The following is a 21,890-nucleotide window of genomic DNA, read 5'->3' on the forward strand; positions in this document are numbered from 1 at the left end:
TAACTCATCTGTAAATGGGGATCAAGACTGAGCCACGGGTGGGACAGGGACCGTGTCCACCTAATTACCTTGTATCTACTCAGTGTGGCTCAGTGGAAAGAGCCCGGGCTTCGGAGTCTGAGGTCATGGGTTCAAATCCCGGCTCTGCCACTTGTCAGCTGTGTGACTTTGGGCGAGCCACTTGACTTCTCTGGGCCTCAGTTCCCTCATCAGTAAAATGGGGATTAAGACTGTGAGCCCCCCGTGGGACAACCTAATCACCTTGTAACCTCCCCAGAGCTTAGAACAGTGATTTGCACATAGTAAGCGCTTAACAAATACCATTATTATTATTATTATTTATTACTCCAGGGCTTAAAACAGTCTTGGCACACAGTGCTGAACAAATGCCACAGTTATTATTATTTTTATGCGGCAAGTCTCTCCCCAAGCCGACAAGCGAATCAATCAAATACTCAGGACACCCAGCCCCAGCCCACCCCAGATCCAACCCCAAACGTATGTATATATGTTTGTATGTATTTATTGCTGTATGTATTTATTTTACTTGTACATATTTATTCTATTTATTTTCTTCCGTTAACGTATTTTGTTTTGTTCTCCGTATCCCCCTTCTAGACTGTGAGCCCACTGTTAGGTAGGGACCGTCTCTATGTTGCCAACTTGTACTTACCAAGCGCGTAGTACAGTGCTCTGCACACAGTAAGCGCTCAATAAATACGATTGGATGAATGAATGAATGAACCCCCAGCCCCAACCCTGGCCCCAGCCCAGGTCCTTCGCTCCCCTGGCCCACGGCGAACCTGAACCCAGCACCCCACCCTGCCCCGCGCACATGGGGATTCCTAGAAACCTGGTGGCCTTTTCTTTGGAGGCTTTTCCACTCCCCCAGGTGACACCCCACCCCCTGACCTCCTGCTCCTTCCTGTCAAATCCGCACTGGGGGCAAAGCTGACTCCGTGGCGGGAAAGGCCCAGCCTGGTCGAACCGTTCATATTTTCCGCCGCACCCGGGCTCCGCATTCATACCGTACCATCATACCATCGCTCCCTCCCAGCCCCGCTGTTCCCACGCAGTATCTCCGTCCCCTCCAAGTACGGGCCAGGGAACAAGAGTTGGGGGGCCTAGGGTGGGGGGAGCAGACAGGAGAGCTGGGGAGAGGGGGCGAGGCCGTGCTGGGAGGGGGAAAACAAGACCTGTGCCCTGTATTGCCACATTTGGGGGCTCAGTTCGTTCATTCGTTCGTTCAATCGTATTTATTGAGCGCTTACAGTGTGCAGAGCACCGTAGTAAATGCTTGGGAAGTACAAGTTGGCAACATAGACCCAACAACGGGCTCACAGTGGGGGCTCTTTGACTCCACTTCCCTCTCAGACTTGCTACCTCCCTCCAACACACACACACACACACACGCACACAAACACACACACCTGTAGGTAAGAAGGCTGGCAGGGAAATGGGTTATTCCCTCTCTGTATAATAATAATAATAATGATAATGGCATTTGTTAAGCGCTTACTATGTGCAAAGCACTGTTCTAAGCGCTAGCGGGAGGGAGATACAATGTGATCAAGTTGTCCCACGTGGGGCTCGCAGTCTTCATCCCCATTTTTACAGATGAGGTAACGGAGGCTCAGAGAAGTGAAGCGACTTGCCCAAGGTCACCCAGCAGACTCTGTATGCCAGGGCCCCGGGCGACCAACTGCCGGGGCAGCCCTGAAGCCCACAGTCCGGTCTCCTCCAGGGCCCCGGGACAAGGGGAAGGGGGCATCCACCTCTCTGTCCGTCGGACATCCAGGTTCCTGCCCTCCTCCTGCCCACCAGCAATCCCTCACCCACCCTGACCCCTCAAGTCTCTGCAGCTCCTGAACCCGGCTCTCTATCTCTCCGTGGGGCTGAAAGGTATCTCACTTTCATCAGAGCAAATGTTTGCCTTGGTATCGTTGGCTGAGCTCCTCCTGCCCTCCCACACCTCCCATGGTGGTACCCTGTGGGTGAGGGGAGAATGAGGGGGGCCTGGCCAGGCAGAGACGAAGAAACACGGACATAGAGACATGCACAGGCAGAGACTCAGAGAGATAGGATAGACAGGGACCGGTCCTTTTCCGGCCCTTCCTCTGTGCATGAAATAGCATTTTAGGAAAGCAGCACGGCTTAATGGATACCGCGCGGGCCTGGGAATCAGGAGGACCTGAGTTCTAATCCTGACTCTGCCACATGTTTGCTGTGTGACCTCGGGCGAGTCACTTCTCTGGGCCTCAGTTACCTCAGCTGTAAAATGGGGATGAAGACAGTGAGCCCCATGTGGGACAGGGACTGTGCCCAACCTGACTGACGTGTATCTCCCTCAGTGCTCAGAACAGTGCTTGGCTTATGTTAAGTGCTTAACAAGTACCATAATAATTATTATGATGATGATTAGCATTTTCCCCTGCATCCCATCTCTGGCCTTGGGGAAAAATATTATTATTATTACTATTATTATTATTATTATTACTCTCATCACCTTCAAATCCTTATTTAAATCCCTTCCCCTCATTTCCCTGCTCCCTCTCCCTTCTTACATTGCCTAACCACTTAGACCTGTTCCCTTTAAGTTCTTAATATTCTCCCCACTCTTAGCCCCGTAGCACTTGTGTCCATCTCCATCATTTATTTTTTAGTGTCCGTCTCCCCCTCTGGATTGTTAGTTCCCGGAGGGCAAGGAACACACCTGCCCACTCTTGCTGTATTGTCCTCTCCCAAGCGCTCAGTACAGTGCTCTGTACACAGTAAGCACTCAATAAATACCCCCGACTGATGGATTAAGGAGCCTGGGGATGGCTCTCAGAGCAGCCTTCGGGTCTCGAAAGTAACCGTTCGGGTGGGCACGTAACCGTCTGAGTAAGTTAGTAAACGTTTGGCTGGGCCAGTGACGGTTTGGGTGAGCTAGTAAACTTTTGGGTGGGTCAGGGCTCCCTGAAAAACGTTGTGGATCCGGTACTGAGTCGCCCCGGTCGATATTTGCGGGCCTGCTCTATATGTTGCCAAATTGTACTTCCCAAGCGCTTAGTACAGTGCTCTGCACACAGTAAGCGCTCAATAAATACGATTGATTGATTGATTGATTGCTCTGCTCTGCTGTTCTGCCAAGCAGGGGGGGTCAGGGCTGGGCGATGCCAGGCCTTGCCCCTTCCACTCCCCCGACCGTGAGCCCACTGTTGGGTAGGGACTGTCTCTATATGTTGCCAATTTGTACTTCCCAAGCGCTTAGTACAGTGCTCTGCACATAGTAAGCGCTCAATAAATACGATTGATGATGATGACAGGCCCCGGGGACCCCCCCACCCCCACCCCAGATGCTGGACGCTCCTCGAAACGGCCACGAGGGGGCGCCATCTGCTCGGGCTGCGGCCTGCTATGGGATGGGATGAGATGGGATGGAATGGGATTGGGATGGGATGGGAGGAGCAGCAGTGGGTGGGGACTGAATGAATGAACGACTGTTACTCTATTTATAATAATAATCAAGCAATCAATAATCGTATTTATTGAGCGCTTACTGTATGCAGAGCACTGTACTAAGCGCTTGGGAAGTACAAGTCGGCAACACATAGAGACAGTCCCTACCCAACAGCGGGCTCACAGTCTAGAAGGGGGAGACAGAGAACAGAACCAAACATACTAACAAAATAAAATAAATAGAATAGATATGTACAGGTAATCATAATGTTGGCATTTGTTAAGCGCTTACTATGTGCAAAGCGCTGTTCTAAGCGCTGGGGGGATACAAGGTGATCCGGTTGCCCCACGTGCGGCTCACAGTCTTAGTCCCCATTTTACAGATGGGGTAACCGAGGCTCAGAGAAGTGAAGTGACTTGCCCAAGGTCACTCAGCAGACATGTGGCGGAGCCTGGATTCGAACCCGTGACCTCTGACTCCATTTCTTTTACTTGTATCTATTTACTATTCTATTTATTTTGTTAATGATGTGCATCTAGCTTTATTTCTATTTATTCTGTTGACACCTGTCCGCGTGTTTTGTTTTCCTTCCTTCATTCATTCAGTCGTCTTTATTGAGCGCTTACTGTGTGCAGAGCACTGGACCAAGCGCTTGGGAAGTCCAAGTTGGCAATATCTAGAGACGGTCCCTACCCGACAGCGGGCTCACAGTCTAGAAGGGGGAGACGGACAACAAAACAAAACATATTATTCATTCATTCATTCAATCATATTTATTGAGCGCTTACTGTGTGCAGAGCACTAGACTAAGCGCTTAGGAAGTACAAGTTGGCAACATCTAGAGACGGCCCCTACCCAACAGCAGGCTCACAGCCTAGAAGGGGGAGACAGACAACAAAACAAAACATTATTAATTCGTTCATTCAATCGTATTTATCATCATCATCAATCGTATTTATTGAGCGCTTACTGTGTGCAGAGCACTGGACTAAGCGCTTGGGAAGTACAATCCCACCTGATTAGCTTTTATCTACCCCAGTTCTTAGAAAAGTGCCTGGCACATTGTTCTAAGCACTGGGGGGGTTACAAGCCAGAGGTCATGGGTCGCCTGTATATATCAATCAATCAATCGTATTTATTGAGCGCTTACTGTGTGCAGAGCACTGGACTAAGCGCTTGGGAAGTACAAGTTGGCAACATAGAGAGACGGTCCCTACCCAACAGCGGGCTCACAGCCTAGAAGGGGGAGACGGACAAGAAAACAAAACATTATTAATTCGTTCATTCAATCGTATTTATTAAGCGCTTACTGTGTGCAGAGCACTGGACTAAGCGCTTGGGAAGTACAATCCCACCTGATTAGCTTTTATCTACCCCAGTTCTTAGAAAAGTGCCTGGCACAGAGTAAGTGCTTAACAAATACCATAAAAAAAAGCCTCTGAGAGACGTTTATCATACCAGACAATTACTTTCTCACCTTCAAAGCCTAATTGAAGGCCCGTCTTCTCCAAGAGGCCTTTCCTGACTATGCCCTCATTTCCCCTTTTCCCACACCCTTCTGTGTCGCCTTCCCACCCGGCACAGCCCCACAACGCTTATGTCCCCATCCATAATTTATTTATCAATCAATCGTATTTATTGAGCGCCTACTGTGTGCAGAGCGCTGCACTAAGCGCTTGGGAAGTACAAGTTGGCAACATATAGAGATAGTCCCTACCCAACAGTGGGCTCACAGTCTGAAAGATTTTTAGACTTATTTATGTTAATTTCTGTCTCCTCCTGTAGACTGTGAGCTCGTTGTGGACCGGGAATGTGTCTGACTGTTGTGTTGTCCTGTCCCGAGATCCGAGTACAGTCCCCTGCCCACAGTGAGCGCTCAATAAATATGATTGATTGATGGGGCAGGAGGACCGAGGTGCTGAGAGTCAATGAGAGATGGAGAGAGAAAATGGAGGCCGGGGGAGAGGAAGAGAAAAGGCAGAAGGGGTCAGAGAGGGTCGGGGGCATCCTCTTCCTCCAAAGAATGAGGATGGGCTGCAGACAGACGACGGCTTGGCGGATTCTCCAGCCTTGCTCCCCCGCCCACCCGTGCCCCACTTTCCGCCAGGCCGGAGAGTTTAGAAGAATCCCACATCTTGTCTGTTTGACCCTTGACCTCTGCTACGACCCCACTCTGAGAGGAGCCAGGCCCCGGTGGGCTTCTGCTGCTTCAGGGCTTTATTTCGGGGAAGCTCTTTTCCCAGGGAAGCTGTATTCCGGGGACCTGCTTTCCGGGGAGAGGGGAGATCTGGGGGGCGGCCGTATTCCAGGGGAGGCTGAGGACACGGGTTCCTCGAGGCTGGAGTGCAGTCACAGCTGATCTTGGTCCTCCTTACGCGGATCTCGGGCTTGGTTCTCCAGAGCAGGGAAAGTCCGGGGTCGCTGCGTGTTGGGGGGAGATGGGTTTGACTCTGGTCCTCCCTCCCAGCCCTCCGTCTATCCTGGCCTTGCCCTTGCCACCCACACAGGCGCCCAGCCCTCCCTCGGGGGTATTCCAGGGGGTGGGCTAAGGGTGGGGGGTCTCCGGAGGAGTCTGGTAAAGGTCCGGGGTGATCCTATTCTCCCCCCTCCTTAGCCTGGGAGCCCTAGGTGGGGCGGGGACCGTGTCCGACCTGACGATCTTGTATCTATCCCCGCGCTTAGTGCGGTGCTTGGCGCCTAACAAATACCGCATTAATTCGTTATTAATTGATAAGTATTATCTCTGACTGGCGGGGGGGTCACAGGAGTTCTCGGGGGTAGGGTTCCCAAGGGAGAGGACCTCTGGGGCTAGGGCGGTTGGGGAAGGGTCCCCGGAGGGTCTTGGCGGAAAGGGCCGGGGCCTCACCCGGCTGCCTCGACGGCGGAGCAGGGCGACGGCGCCGATCGCAACGAGGAGTAGGAAGGAGAGGCCAAAGCTGAGGCCGAGCGGAGAGAGCAACCTGCTGGGGCTGGCAGAGTGAGGGGTCGCCCCCGCGACCTGGGCGCCTGCGGGGAGAGGATGGAGGTTGGCGGGGGAGGAGCTGAGGGGCCGGAGATGAAGATGGCAAGATTTCCACAGGGTGAAGTGGGGGCAGGACAGGAGTGTCCACGGAGAAGGGTCAGAGGGTATCCACCGAGAGGAGTGGGGGAAGTGGGTATCCACAGGAGAGGTTGGGAGTGAAGACGGGAAGGAGGCCGGAGAAGGGAGGCTGGAAGGGCGGAGGATGAAAGACCGGGGCCTTCTCGGGCGGGGTGCTGGCAGCAGGCCTCGCTTTGAAGCCATAGGCCAACACAGCTGTGGGCAGTAGCGGATAGCAGCGGACATGGGGGCAATCACACCCGGTGAGACCCGGTGCCCCCCGGATCTGTCCACGCCCACCCCCTCTTTAATCCACACTGGAGGCCTGGCCTCCCCTCGGGGGAGTCACACAGAGCAGGCGGACGAGAGAACCCTAGAAGGGGGTCCAGAAAGCCTGAGAGGGTCTGAGGGTGGGCCAGGTAGAGGCCTAGGACAGGGTTGAGAGGTTTGAGGCAGGGGGTGTTGAGGGTGTAAGGGTCGGGGGTCAGCGCCCACTCTGACCTGCATCGGGCAGCCCCAGGGGCCCGGCAGCCGACCCCAAACACCGCCGACCCAGAAACAGGCTGCACGTCCAGGGCCCCGCCTGAAGACCCTCCTTCTCCAGCTCCAACCAGGGTCCCACGGGTGGGAGAGCGTCCCGGGGGCGAGGGGCCGCCCTCGGAGGGGTCCACAGGAAGCTCTCGTCCCCCCTGGCCGGAGTCACCGCACACAGGAGCCGCCGGCGGGAGCCCGCGGGGGCCGGGCCGGGGGAGTCAGGGGACGTCACTGGGGAGGAAGGTGAAGGGTCAGCGGGAGCCCTCCCTCCCACTCCCCAACACTGAAATCCCCTTCCCCAGCCTTGGGGCAGGAAAGTAAAAAGGATTTGGGATGCTCAGACTGGACCGAACAGAGGCCCGGACCTACGGACAGGCCGGCCTGCTTGGACCTCAGGCGGGCCAGACCTCTGGACCCCCGACTCCCACCGCGAGGTCATTTCCCGGCCGGACCCCCCCGGGCGAACGCTGACCTGTGATGGCAGCCAGGGTGACGGTCGTGCTGAGCCAGTGCCCTAGCAGGCTGACGTTGCAGTGGTAGGTGCCGGCCCGTTCAGGGGTCACTTTGTCCAGCCGCAGCGCGAAGCTGCCGTTGACCCCCTCCACGGGAAGGACCCCTCCCCGGGGCAGGCTCCAGCGGGCCCCCAGGACGGCCGGGACCCCCGGGCCGGGAGTGAGGCGGCAGGGCAGCTTCGCGGGGGAACCGGCTCCGACGTAGATGGTTTGTTGCTCTGGGGGCTCCAGCCCTGGGCGGGGAGGAGAGTGAAGGTGAGGTGGGGGGTCTGGGTTCAAGAGCAGCGCCCAGGGTAGAGGGGAGGGTGGGGAGGCTCAAGGAGGGAGTTACCATGGAGAAGGAGGGGAACGAAGAGGGTTATTCTGGGAAAGGCCAAGGGCCGGGGGGAATTCTTGGGTAGAAGTCGGGGGCAGGGGGTATCTATGGGGAGGAGCGGAGACGGGGGCATCCACAGGGAAGGTTGGGTTCACGGATGTTCACGGGGAGGGGTGGGGGGCGGGTGGGCCCACTGAGAAAAGGGGTTGGGAACAGAGGTGGTACCCAGGACGTGGAGCCGATGAGAGACGGAGACGTTGGATCCGTCCGAGAAGAAGAGCTGGCAGCGCCAGTGCCCGGCGTGGGCGACGGTGACGTGGGGCAGGAAGAGGAGGCCCGGGGTCGGAGAGACGATGGGGGTGTCACCCCGAAACCACAGCGAGAAGACGGGAGGTTCAAGGCGGCTGGAGGAGCAGGTCAGGCTTACGCGGTCGGAGGCCACCAGGGTCCCGGGAGGGTCAGCTGTGACTGTGGAAAGAGGTCAGCGGTGACGGGGAAGGGGTCAGCTGCGACCGAGGTGGGGGGGGTCAGTTGTGGCAGGGAGGGGTCAGTTATGACCACGGCGAGGTCAGTTGGGGTGGGGAGGGGTCATCCGTGACCGAGGGGGGTCCAGCTATGATAGGGGCGAGGTCAGCGAGGGCGGAGGTCAGCTGTGACGGGAAGGTGTCAGCTGTAACTGGGGAGAGGCCCGCTGTGACCGAAGGCGGGGGTCATTTGGGATGGGGAGGGGTCAGTGGTGACAGGGGAGAGGTCAGCTGGAACCAAAGGTGGGGGGTCAGTGTGAAGGGAGAAGGGTCATCCGTGGCCGACCAGGCCAGGTCGTCTGAGCGGCGGGAAGGAGGCCCCTTCCTGCACCTCTTCCTGTTCGGCCCCTTCCCCGGGTTTCCCTGCCGCCTCTCCGGCACGTGTCCCCCCTGGGCCCCGTGCGTCACGGGTGACTCAGTCTCCGGAGGCGGGGGCGTGGAGAGCCCCGGTGTCTCCCACCGCCCCCTCCCGCGCTCCCTTTTCTCCTCTCCCCACCTCCCGAGAACTGCTGTAGGCCTCACCGCCCCGTCCCCCCGTACCCGCGGCCACGCTGAGGCGCAGGAGGCACCGCAGGGTCCGGTCCCCAAAGCTGACGGCGGCTCGGTAGTCCCCGGCATCCGGGCGCCGGGCCGGGAGGAGCCGCAGGGAGAAGTCTCCCCGGAGGAAGTCGAGCCCCCGGAGTTGGGCTCGCTGCTGCCGGGGCCGCCGGCCGCGCTTCAGCCCGCTCGGTTCCATGGCCAGGACCGTGTACCAGCTCGAAGAGGCCCTGTGGGACGGGAAGGGGCCCACGGGGCTCCGGGGTCAGTCAGTACCATTTGCTGAGCTCTCACTGTATGCAGAGCGCTGTGCTAAACAGCGGAGAAGCAGCGCGGCTCAGTGGAAAGAGCCCGGGCTTTGGAGTCAGAGGTCATGGGGTCAAATCCCGGCCCTGCCAACTGTCAGCTGTGTGACTTTGGTCAAGTCACTTCACTTCTCTGGGCCTCAGTCACCTCATCGGTAAAATGGGGATGAAGACTGTGAGCCCCATGTGGGACAACCTGATCACCTCGTAACCTCCCCAGTGCTTAGAACAGTGCTTGGCATGTAGTAAGCGCTCAACAAATGCCATTATTCTTCTTCTCTGTGCCTCAGTTCCCTCATCTGTCAAATGGGGATGAAGACTGTGAGCCCCCCGTGGGACTACCTGATCACCTTGTAACCTCCCCAGCGCTTAGAACAGTGCTTTGCACATAGTAAGCGCTCAACAAATGCCATTATTCTTCTTCTCTGTGCCTCAGTTACCTCATCTGTAAAATGAGGATTAAGACTGTGAGCCCCACGTGGGACAACCTGATCACCTTGTAACCTCCCCAGCACTTAGAGCAGTGCTTGGCACATAGTGAGTGCTTAATAAATGCCATTATTATTATTCTCTGTACCTCAGCCACCTCATCTGTAAAATGGGGATTAAGACTGTGAGCCCCCCATGGGGCCACCTGATCACCCTGTAACCTCCCCAGCGCTTAGAACAGTGCTTTGCACATAGTAAGCGCTCAACAAATACCATCATCATCATTATTATTATTACTAAACGGTGGGGAGAGGACGATATAACAATAAGCTAGACTGTGAACCCACTGTTGGGTAGGGACCGTCTCTATATGTTGCCAACTTGTACTTCCCAAGCGCTTAGTTCAGTGCTCTGCGCACAGTAAGCGCTCAATAAATACGATTGAATTCATAATTCAATAATGAATGAATAGTAATGTTGGCATTTGTTAAGCGCTTAGTACGTGCAAAGCACTGTTCTAAGCGCTTGGGGGGGATACAAAGTGATCAGGTTGTCCCACGTGGGGCTCACAGCCTTAATCCCCATTTTACAGGTGAGGTAACTGAGGCTCAGAGAAGTTAAGTGACTTGCCCAAAGTCACACAGCAGACATAGACACATACCCTGTACTTCCCAAGCGCTTAGTACAGTGCTCTGCACATAGTAAGTGCTCAATAAATACGATTGATGATGATGATGATGATGATGATACCCTGCCCAAGACGAGCTTACAGTCTAGAGAGGGTGGCAGACAGGAATAGAAATAAATAAATAAATAATAATAATAATGATGGCATTTATTAAGTGCTTACTATGTGCAAAGCACTGTTCTAAGCGCTGGGGATGTTACAAGGTGATCAGGTTGTCCCACGTGGGGCTCCCAGTCTCAATCCCCATTTTACAGATGAGGTAACTGAGGCACAGAGAAGTTAAGTGACTTGCCCAAAGTCACACAGCTGACAATTGGCGGAGCCAATTCAATACGATTGAAGAAATAAATAAATGACAGATATGGACGTGAGCGCTGTGGGGCTGGGAGGGGGGGGATGAATAAAAGGAGGCAGAATCTGGGGTGGGCTACGGGCTGTTAGGGGACGGGGGGATGGAACGAAGCCCCCGGAGACTGGTGGTGAAGAGGAAGGGCATTGCCACGAGAGAGGATGGACTAGACGCCCGTCGCCTCGTCTAGGCCAGGGCTGGGGGTCGTGGGGAGGGGGTTTCCAAGAGCGGGAATCAAATGGCCCTGGATCCGGGAGGCGGAAGGCCGGGATTTGAGCGGCGTGGGGGTTCGGGGTCGGAGGGCCGGCCCTACCTGTCCGGCCGGTGCTTCCAGCTGACGGCGGCCCCTCGCAGGAGGCTGGCGCGGTGAGCCGTCCGCTCCCGGGGGCCGAGGCCGCAGGGCAGCCGGACCGGGCTCCCCGCCTCGGCCCACACCACGCGGGCCCCGGACCCCGATTCCTCCTTCTCCGGGCCCTGGCTCCCCGCGGCCGCACCCCCTGAAGAAAGGCAGGTCTGGGTTTATTTATTTATTTATTTATTTATTTATTTATTTATTTTACTTGTACATTTCTATCCTATTTATTTTATTTTGTTGGTATGTTTGGTTCTGTTCTCTGTCTCCCCCTTTTAGACCATGAGCCCACTCTTGGGTAGGGACTGTCTCTATGTGTTGCCAATTTGTACTTCCCAAGCGCTTAGTACAGTGCTCTGCACATAGTAAGCGCTCAATAAATACGATTGATTGATTGATTGATTGATTGGGTTTCGGCCGGGAGGTCGAGGGTCACTTCCCGCTGTGAAATTATGGGGCGGGAGAGGACTAGGAGGAGAGCTACGGCCTACTGGTAAGAGCTCGGGCCTGAATGTTGGGTAGATGTTGCCGACTTGTCCTTCCCAAGCGCTTAGTCCAGTGCTCCGCACACAGTAAGCGCTCAATAAATACGATTGAATGAATGAATGAATTTACTACTCTATTTTACTTGTACATATTTATTCTATTTATTTTATTTGGTTTCTATGCTTTGTTTTGTCGTCTGTCTCCCCCTTCTAGACTGTGAGCCCACTGTTGGGGAGGGACCATCTCTATATGCTGCCGACTTGGACTTCCCAAGCGCTTGGTCCAGTGCTCCGCACACAGTAAGCGCTCAATAAATACGATTGAATGAATGAATTTATTACTCTATTTTACTTGTACGTATTTATTCTATTTATTTTATTTGGTTTCTATGTTTTGTTTTGTCGTCTGTCTCCCCCTTCTAGACTGTGAGCCCGTTGTTGGGGAGGGACCGTCTCTATATGCTGCCGACTTGGACTTCCCAAGCGCTTAGTCCAGTGCTCTGCACACAGTAAGCGCTCAATCAATACAATTGAAGGAGTGAATGAATGAATGAATTTTTACTCTATTTTACTTGTACATATTTATTCTATTTATTTTATTTGGTTTCTGTGTTTTGTTTTGTCGTCTGTCTCCCCCTTCTAGACTGTGAGCCCGCTGTTGGGTAGGGCCCGTCTCTATATGCTGCCGACTTGTACTTCCCAAGCGCTCAGTACAGTGCTCTGCACACGGTAAGCACTCAATAAATACGACTGAATGAATGAATGGGAGTTAGAAGGTTGTGAGTTCTAATTCCGGCTCGGCCACTCGTCTGCCGTGTGACCTTGAGCGAGTCACTGCACTTCTCTGGGCCTCGGTTCCCTCATCGGGAAAATGGGGAATGAGTCTGGAAGCCCCACGTGGGACAGGGACTGTATCCAACTCGATTTGCTCGTGTCCACCCCGATGTCACAATTATTATTCATTATCGGCTGGGCGCGTGGAAGAGATTCGAGTGGGCTCAGTGCGGGGTCTGGTGAGATCATCATCATCATCATCATCATCATCAATCGTATTTATTGAGCGCTTACTGTGTGCAGAGCACTGTACTAAGCGCTTGGGAAGTACAAAATCTGGCCGGGGTCCTGGAGCTGGGAGACCTGATCCGGTGGGATTCCGAAGACCCCCTGCCTGCCCCCGCCCCCCAACCGAGAAGCAGCGTGGCTCAGTGGAAAGAGCCCAGGCTCTGGAGCCAGAGGTCATGGGTTCAAATCCCGGCTCTGCCAATTGCCATTCGTGTGACTTTGGGCAAGTCACTTATCTGTGCCTCAGTTCCCTCAACTGTAAAATGGGGATTAAGACTGTGAGCCCCCCATGGGACAACCTGATCACCTTGCAACCTCCCCAGCGCTTAGAACAGTGCTCTGCACATAGTAAGCGCTTAATAAATGCCATTATTATTATTATTAAGAGCCCGGTCCTGGGAGTGCGAGGACCTGGGTTCTAATCCCGGCTCTACCAATTGCTTGCTGCGTGACCTTGGGCAAGTCGCTTAACTTCTCCGTGCCTCAGTTTCCTCAACCGCAAAATGGGGATTAAATCCTACTCCCTCCTACTTAGACTGTGAGCCCCACGCGGGACAGGGACTGTGTCCAACCTGACGAACTCGTATCTTCCCCAGCGCTTGACACATAGTAAGCGCTTAACGGGTGCCCAGAAACAAACCGGGGCCCAACAAACGAACAACCGGTCCGTACCTGATGGCAAATGAGGCAGCAGCAGCAACAGCAGCAGCAGCTCCGAGGAGAGTCTTCCCAACATCTCGCCTCCCGGGAGGTGGAGGGGATCGGGGCGAGGGAAGAGGGGTGACCAGAGGTGAGGGGGCAGCTGGAGGGAGTGGCAGGGGCAACCGGACTGCAGGCTTCCCTCGGGGTGTCTGGGCCCCTCCCGCTCCCTTCCCCTCCCGGGGCGCAGGGTTTCGCTTCGCAGCGGAAAATGTGAGGGGGCGAATTCCTGACAACCCCGCCTCCCCGCCCCCCAACCCAGACCGACTTTTCTTTTGTTTTCGGACGTCCTGTGCCCCCGCCGCAGCCCGGCCCTGGCACCTGCCCTAGGCCCAGGTCTTCCCCTACCCCTGCTTCCGGCGAGATCTCTTTTTGTTTTTGACCTCTCTGAGGTTCCCCACTTCCCTCCCACCCCCTGGGACCCACCCCCGGCCCCAACCCTAACCTCCCCCCTCCCCGGTCCAGCCCCGCTGGTCCCATGGGGGCTTCCCCATGCCCCCAGTCCCACTATTCTTTCTGAACTGTAAGGCCCCCCTAGGCTGTAAGCTCGTTGTGGGCAGAGACTGTTTATCGTTCTGTTGTACTCTCCCCAGCGCTTACATAGTGCTCCGCACGCACAGTAAATGCTCAGATACGATCGAATGAATCGAATGAGTGAATGAACCCCTGTCTGAACCCCAGCACCTATCCCCGGCCTCGCCCCCAGCCCCGGCCCTACTTGCCCTTTGTGTTCTGCCTGTTTACCCAATTCCGGCCAGGCCTCCATCCTGGCCCTGCCCCAGCTCCCTCTCCCAACCGGCCTTCCATCCATCCACCCATCCGTCCATCCATCCACCCATCCATCCATCCACCCATCCATCCATCCACCCACCCATCCATCCATCCATCCATCCACCCATCCATCCATCCATCCACCCATCCATCCATCCATCCATCCACCCATCCATCCATCCATCCCTCCCTCCTTCCCACTGTGGTCCAGACAGGCCAGTGGACAGGGCCAGGAAAGCCAAATCAGGGAGATTCCGAATCCCCCCCCATTCCTGCCCCCACCTCCATCCCTCAGCCCCAGGAAGGGAATGGAGGCCCCATTCTGCTGGGGAAGGTGAAGGGGGAGGAAATCCCCTACGCCCCCCAGACACCTCAGAGCTTCCGCCCCCACCGGGGCCTGAACCCGAGGGAAAGGAAAGGGGGAGGAGGCCGAGAAAACTACCGAAAGAGAAACAGACACCGGGGGATGGGGGTCTTGGGGAAAAGGAAGCACTAAGCGCTTGCTCTTCGACTACCCTGGGGGTGTCTGGGGGCCTTTCCTTCCCCCCCCGCCTTCCCTGAGGGGCTCCCACCCTGGGCTGTTCACCAGGGGGCTGCAGGCACAGGCACAGAGAGCAGCAGGTCTCGGACTGACTGAAATTATGTATGGGAGGGGACTGTCCCCAATTATGTATTGGACTGGAGTTGGGGGTGCAGTTGGGGGGTCCCTTCCATTGGGTGGGGGGCTCTGCCTCCAGCTCTCCCCCCCCCACCACCTCTCTCCCTCCCCCACTGACGGGGTCCTTAGCCGAGAGAGCCGGGGAAGCAGGAGGCCAGTTAAAAACAGAAGCGCGACCGTTTCTTTATTAAATTATACAAAAATGGGGAAGGGCGGGACGGAAGGGGAGCCGGGGGCAGAGCGGCTTCCCGCCAGCCCCCAGGCCCGGTGCAGGAGAGAGGGCTGGGTACCGGGGAGAGAGATGGAGACGGGAAGAGGAGGGTCAGCGGATCGAGTAGGGGAAGGAAGGGGTCAGGAGGAAGGGGGTGCTGGGGGTGAGAGGGTGGGGGTGGGCTTGGGGTCCCGGGGGCCGGGGGGCTGGGAGCCTCGGGTGGGACGGCTCTCCCGGCCCCCTCCCCTGCGACCTCCCTGCCCCCATCCCCAGCCCGGCCCAGCGGGCTGGGGTTCACGCCGAAGCCCCGTTCTCTGTCTTCTGCCTCTTGGGAGCCGCTTCATCCTGCCAAAAGGGTCAGGGCACGTTGGGAGGGAGAGGGTCAGCGGAGCCCCCCCTCCCGGCCCGCTGGCCCAGCCCCCAGGCCCTCCCCAACCGAGCCCCCACCTCATCCTCAGCGGCTCTCTTCAGTGCGGGCCCTTCACCCTCCTCCTCGTCCTCGTCGCCGTCCTCGTCTGCAGATACGGGGGGACGGGCCTGGATCACCCCCAGAGGGGCCTGTCCCCCTCCCACTCTTTCCCCCCGCCTCCCGCCCCCCGACCCCTCCGACCTCCAGCCTTCCCCGGGCACGCCCACCTTCATCCTCCCCTTCATCGTCCTCCTCTCCATCCTCGGGTGTCTCCTCCTCCTCCTCTTCTTCAGCTCCGTTCTCCTCTTCCTGGAGGGAGGAGACTGTCAGTCTTCTGTCACAGAGTCTCCTCTCCCCCTCCCCTCATCTCACCCTGAGGCAGGGCCTGGAAGGGGATGGGCAGGGACCTGAGGGGGATCTGAGGGACCAGAGAAATGGGGACTGGGATCAGGGGAAGGGATTTGGGAATGGGGAAGGGGCCAGCCAGACTGGCTAGTCCCCGCCCCCGGCTTCACACCTCCACCACTTCCTTCTTCCTCTCCTTCCGGCTGGGCTTCTCCTCGGCCTTCTCCTTCTTCTCCTTCAGGTCCTGGGGGAGATCGGGGGGGAGATGGATGTAGCCTCTTCCAGGATCAGACCCTCCATCCCCGGGCCGGTCCCGCCCGCACCCACCGGCATCAGGGGGTAGAAGCGCCCTGCAGAAGCCCCCACCCGCCTCAGGTCCCGCAGGCCGAGCAGGGGGTCACCGAGGGTGACCAGTTTCTTCGGCCTGCCTGGCTGGCGGCGGTCAGGGTCAGAGAGGAGCTCAGCTCAGCACAGTAAATCTGGCCATCTGGTCCCTCTCCCCCGCCCACTGCCCGCCTGGCCTCTCCTCCTCCTCCTCTCCTTCCCCCACCCCGGGGGCCTCGGCTCTCAGTCGCTGGCTCCGGCCTTTTGTCTTTCTCTGCTGCCTTTCCTGCCATTTCCTGAGCATCTCTCCCTGCTTCTGGGTCTCTGGGGCCCCTGGGCCTATGCGCCTGCCTGCTTGAGTGTGTAATGGGGGGGCCCAGCTCCATCTCCGTATTTGCGATTGGGGGGGGGGTCTCTGTTGGGGTGAAGGGGGGCTCCATCTGTGTGTCTGTGTATGGTGGGAGAGGTTCTCGCCGATCTGCTTGCGTGAAGGGGGGTCTCGATCTGTGTATTTGTGTATGGTGGGAGGGTTCCTCGTTCTGTTTGGCGGGGGGGGTCCTCCATCTCTGTGTGCATTTTTAGACTGTGAGCCTACCGTTGGGTAGGGACCGTCTCTATATGTTGCCAACTTGTCCTTCCCAAGCGCTTAGTCCAGTGCTCTGCACACAGTAAGCGCTCAATAAATACGACTGATTGATTGATGTGTGTGTTTGTGGGGGTGTTGTGTGCATGTGATTAATCAGGCTCCTGGTTCTGAAGGGAGCCCACACACGCCACCACCACACACACAAGAAGAAATGGCTCAGTGGTCCCTCCCTCTCAGCCCCCCCACCACCCCCGGACCCTCCCCACAGTGGGTCAGGTGGCCTCCCCCTCCGGATTTGGAAGGGGAGGTTGGGGAGGGCCATGGGTCTGTTTTGGGGACAAACTCTAGTCTCTAGTTACCTGCCTGCAAAGTAGTGTGTTGTTGGGGGTGGGGGGGGTGTCGCAAACACTCCCCCTCCCCCAATTCTCTAGAGATCTTGGAAAAGGCAGGGGTCACACTGCATCCATATGTCACACTCAATGAATCTCTGCCTCTCACCTGCACTGGGATGAATGCGTGTCTAGGAGTGTGTGTAGGCTCTGAGGTGAGGAGACTCTCCGTGACTCTCCGTGTGCTTTGGGGGGCAAGGGTGACCCAGTGAGCCACTGTCTGAATGCCCGGGCTCTGTGTGCATGTGCGTGCACGCATGCATATGTGTGTGCAGGTTTGCTCACGTGTGAGACCCGCTGTGCATCTGTTGTGATTTCTTGTTAATGGCGTGCACCCGTAGGTTATGATTCTGTGTGCCGAGCAGCGTGGCTCTGGGTCTGTGGAACTTGCGGGTAGGGGTTGGGGGGGGGGGGGGGTCTACCACCATTTCTATTATTACTCTATTTATTTATTTATTTTACTTGTACATATCTATTCTATTTATTTTGTTTTGTCAGTATGTTTGGTTTTGTTCTCCGTCTCCCCCTTTTAGACTGTGAGCCCACTGTTGGGTAGGGACTGTCTCTAGATGTTGCCAACTTGTACTTCCCAAGCGCTCAGTCCAGTGCTCTGCACACAGTAAGCGCTCAATAAATACAATTGATTGATTGATCTCTGCAGCCCTGAGGAGGGGTCCTCCATTTGGCAGGAGGAAGGTGAGCAGGGGGTAAGCGAGCCCGGCCCCGGGTGACGTTTCAGCATGTTTGGCCTCTCAGTCCCGCTGCCCTCCTTCCTGCCCACCTATATGTGCCCGCCTGCCTCTCTTCGGGCCCAGCTGGGATTCAGACTCCTAGACCCTCATTCATTCATTCATTCAGTCGTCTTTATTGAGCGCTTATTGTGTGTGGAGCACTGTACTAAGCGCTTGGGAAGTCCAAGTTGGCACCATATAGAGACGGTCCCTACCCAACAGCGGGCTCACAGTCTAGAAAGTGGGCTCCCTCATCCCAGTCCACTCACCCTCCCACCTCTCATCATGCCAGGGGGCAGGCGGCTTGGGGTGGACGACACCCCCACCGGCACCTCCATTTCCCCCTCCTCACTTGTGCCGCCCTTCCCTCCCTCCCTCCCTCCCTCCCTCCGCCCCAAGGCCGCCTGGCCGCTGCCCGAGGGTTGGAAAGGACCAGACAGGCCAAAGTCCAAAGGTCCGGCCCCCGTCCTCCCGTGTCCCCCGGCTGCTGCGGCCACTGCCCCGCTCTGCCCCCCTTGCCCTGGCCCTGGGGCACTGAGTGTTTGGGTTGGACATTCTGCTGTGCTTAGCTCTCTGGCCCCTCTGACCCACCACACACACACACGCACACACACCACACACACACACCACACACACACACAGATAGAGCCCAGGCCAACAACCAACCAACCCCCAACAGAGGAGACCATCCTCTAAGCCCTCCTCACCCCAGCCCAAGCCTCCCTCCCCACAGAGGCCACGGCTTCACACCACCCACCCACCCACTACACACACACACACACACACACACAACACACACACACACACACAACACACACACAACACACACACACCAGATAGAGCCCAGGCCAACAACCAACCAACCCCCAACAGGGGAGACCATCCTCTAAGCCCTCTTCACCCCAGCCCAAGCCTCCCTCCCCCCAGAGGCCACAGCTTCCACCACCCACCCACCCACTACACACACACACACACACAACACACACACACACACACACAACACACACACAACACACACACACCAGATAGAGCCCAGGCCAACAACCAACCAACCCCCAACGGGGGAGACCATCCTCTAAGCCCTCCTCACCCCAGCCCAAGCCTCCCTCCCCACAGAGGCCCCGGCTTCACACCACCCACCCACCCACTACACACACACACACAACACACACACACACAAACACACACAAACACCGACCCCCCCGTGCCACAATCACTCCCCCCTTAGAGCCCCACAGTGACCCCCCTCCTTGGTCACATGAGGGCAGTGACACACAGGCGCACCGTGACAGGCGCAGGAATGCATGCGCGCGCACACACACACACACACACACACACACACACACACCCCGCACACACACTCACACGGGTGTCACCCTGTGCCACAATCACCGTTAGCGCCCCACAGGGCCACCCACCCCCCTCGGTCACACGCCATCGCGGTGCCACACCAGGGCACCGTGACAGACAGGCCAATGCCCTCGGGCGCGCACACACAAACACATCCACCGACATGCGTGCCCACGCGGGGACACACACACACACACACACACAAACACACAAACACACACACACTCTCCTTTCCTCCGGCCCGTTAACCCTGTTGGGTTTCTTCTGTTCCCTCCCACTTCGGGAGGCCCCGGGTCGCCCCCCACCCAGTGATGGGGGGGACTTCCAGGAGGAGGAGGAGGATGGGGGTGGGAGCAGGGTGGTCCTCCCCCCGCCCAGCGATTGGGGTGACTCCCAGGGGGGCGAGGAGGAGGAGGATGGGGGTGGGAGCAGGGGGGTCCGGGCCGGGGACCCCCTCCTCCCCACCCACCCCCCTTTTTCCTCCGTGGGGTTTCCCCTAGGCCACGGGAACCGTTAAGCGCAGGGTGGGAGCGGGTGGGCGCGGAAGGCAAATCATCAATCGTCTTTACTGAGCGCTTACTATGTGCAGAGCGCTGTGCTGAGCGCTCAATCAATCATCAATATTGAATATCGACCAGGCGTGCTGATGGCATTGGTTGAGCGCCGCCCGAAGCCGCCCCCTCCTCCTACCTTGGCGCTGAGCTCGGCCGCTGCCGCCTCCGCGCTCTTCTCCGACATGGTGCGGGGGGACACCGGGGGCCGGAGGGACCCCCGGGATGCCAAGACCAGGAGCGGGGGGGGCGGGGGGGGCCCGCTCCCGTCCCGGGGGACCCGGGAGAGGGGACCGGCCGCGGGAAGAGGGGACCGAGCTGGAGGAGGGAAGGAGGGAGGGAGGGAGAGGAGGAGGCCCCCAAACAGCCGCCCCCGCTTATTATATAGAAGGAGGCCCGGCCCGACGGGAGGGGCTTCCCGGGGGTGGGGCCGGGGGCCGACACCCGCCGACCCGGGGCCCGGGATCACCCACCGCGGCGACGGCGACGACGACGACGACGGGAGGAGGAGGGAGGAGGACCGAGGGGGAGGGAAGGGGCCGGCCCGCCCAATACAGTCCCCGGGGGGACAGGAGGGGAAGCAGGAGGAGGGGGCTACGGGGCGGACCGCAGCCCGGGCCACCTCGGCACCATCACCCTAATTAGAATAATGATGATGGTGTGCGTTAACCGCTTACTATAATGACTGTGGTACTGGTTAAGCGCTTACTCTTCCTTCCTTCCATCAATCGTATTTGTTGGAAGCGCTTTAGAACGCTAATAAGAATGATGATGGTATTCGTTAAGCGCTTACTATAATGATTGTGGTACTGGTTAAGCGCTTACTCTCCCTTCCTTCATTCTATCAATCGTATTTGTTGGAAGCGCTTTAGAACGCTAATAATAATGATGATGGTATTCGTTAAGCGCTTACTATAATGACTGTGGTACTGGTTAAGCGCTTACTCTCCATTCCCTCCTTCATTCTATCAATCGTATTTGTTGGAAGCGCTTTAGAACGCTAATAAGAATGATGATGGTATTCGTTAAGCGCTTACTGTAATGATTGTGGTACTGGTTAAGCGCTTACTCTTCCTTCCTTCCTTCATTCTATCAATCGTATTTATTGGAAGCGCTTTAGAACGCTAACAATAATGATGATGGTATTTGTTAAGCGCTTACTATAATGACTGTGGTACTGGTTAAGCGCTTACTCTTCCTTCCTTCCTTCATTCTATCAATCGTATTTGTTGGAAGCGCTTTAGAACACTAATAATAATGATGATGGCATTCGTTAAGCGCTTACTATAGTGATTGTGGTACTGGTTAAGCGCTTACTCTCCCTTCCTTCATTCTATCAATCGTATTTGTTGGAAGCGCTTTAGAACGCTAATAATAATGATGATGGTATTTGTTAAGCGCTTACTATAATGACTGTGGTACTGGTTAAGCGCTTACTCTTCCTTCCTTCCTTCATTCTATCAATCATATTTGTTGGAAGCGCTTTAGAATGCTAACAATAATGATGATGGTATTCGTTAAGTGCTTACTATCCTGACTGTGGTACTGGTTAAGCGCTTACTCTCCATTCCTTCCTTCCTTCATTCTATCTATCGTATTTATTGGAAGCACTTTAGGACGCTAATAATAATGATGATGGTATTCGTTAAGCGCTTACTATAATAATTGTGGTACTGGTTAAGCGCTTACTCTCCCTTCCTTCATTCTATCAATCGTATTTGTTGGAAGCGCTTTAGAACGCTAACAATAATGATGATGGTATTTGTTAAGCGCTTACTATAATGACTGTGGTACTGGTTAAGCGCTTACTCTTCCTTCCTTCCTTCCTTCATTCTATCTATCGTATTTATTGGAAGCGCCTTAGAACGCAAATAAGAATAATGATGATGGTGTTCGTTAAGCGCTTACTGTAATGACTGTGGTACTGGTTACGCGCTTACTCTTCCTTCCTTCCTTCATTCTATCAATCGTATTTGTTGGAAGCGCCTTAGAATGCTAATAAGAATAATGATGATGGTGTTTGTTAAGCGCTTACTATAATGACTGTGGTACTGGTTACGCGCTTACTCTTCCTTCCTTCCTTCATTCTATCAATCATATTTGTTGGAAGCACCTTAGAACGCTAATAAGAATAATGATGATGGTGTTCATTAAGCGCTTACTATAATGACTGTGGTACTGGTTAAGCGCTTACTCTTCCTGCCTTCATTCTATCAATTGTATTTGTTGGAAGCACCTTAGAACGCTAATAA

At 56.0% G+C, this 21,890-nt stretch overlaps 2 protein-coding genes across 2 annotated transcripts; both read right to left on the bottom strand.

Annotated features, from left to right (window-relative positions):
• Positions 1–5,224: 5,224 nt before the first annotated feature.
• LAG3 (lymphocyte activating 3) lies at positions 5,225–13,376 on the bottom strand. The gene is made up of 8 exons (XM_038768042.1): positions 13,287–13,376; positions 11,029–11,212; positions 8,948–9,174; positions 8,109–8,351; positions 7,528–7,800; positions 7,023–7,286; positions 6,309–6,448; positions 5,225–5,863 (listed from the first exon to the last, which is right to left on the bottom strand). Exons 1-8 carry the CDS (start codon positions 13,348–13,350, stop codon positions 5,792–5,794), a joined length of 1,467 nt encoding a protein of 488 aa, XP_038623970.1. The 5' UTR covers positions 13,351–13,376; the 3' UTR covers positions 5,225–5,791.
• A 1,779-nt stretch (positions 13,377–15,155) lies between these two features.
• PTMS (parathymosin) lies at positions 15,156–20,103 on the bottom strand. Its single transcript, XM_038768043.1, has 5 exons — positions 19,778–20,103; positions 15,880–15,951; positions 15,590–15,671; positions 15,401–15,468; positions 15,156–15,298 (listed from the first exon to the last, which is right to left on the bottom strand). Exons 1-5 carry the CDS (start codon positions 19,823–19,825, stop codon positions 15,248–15,250), a joined length of 321 nt encoding a protein of 106 aa, XP_038623971.1. The 5' UTR covers positions 19,826–20,103; the 3' UTR covers positions 15,156–15,247.
• Between the last annotated feature and the right edge of the window lie 1,787 nt (positions 20,104–21,890).

This window comes from Tachyglossus aculeatus, chromosome 27 (genome assembly GCF_015852505.1).
Source record: "Tachyglossus aculeatus isolate mTacAcu1 chromosome 27, mTacAcu1.pri, whole genome shotgun sequence".
Taxonomy (NCBI): Eukaryota; Metazoa; Chordata; class Mammalia; order Monotremata; family Tachyglossidae; genus Tachyglossus; species Tachyglossus aculeatus.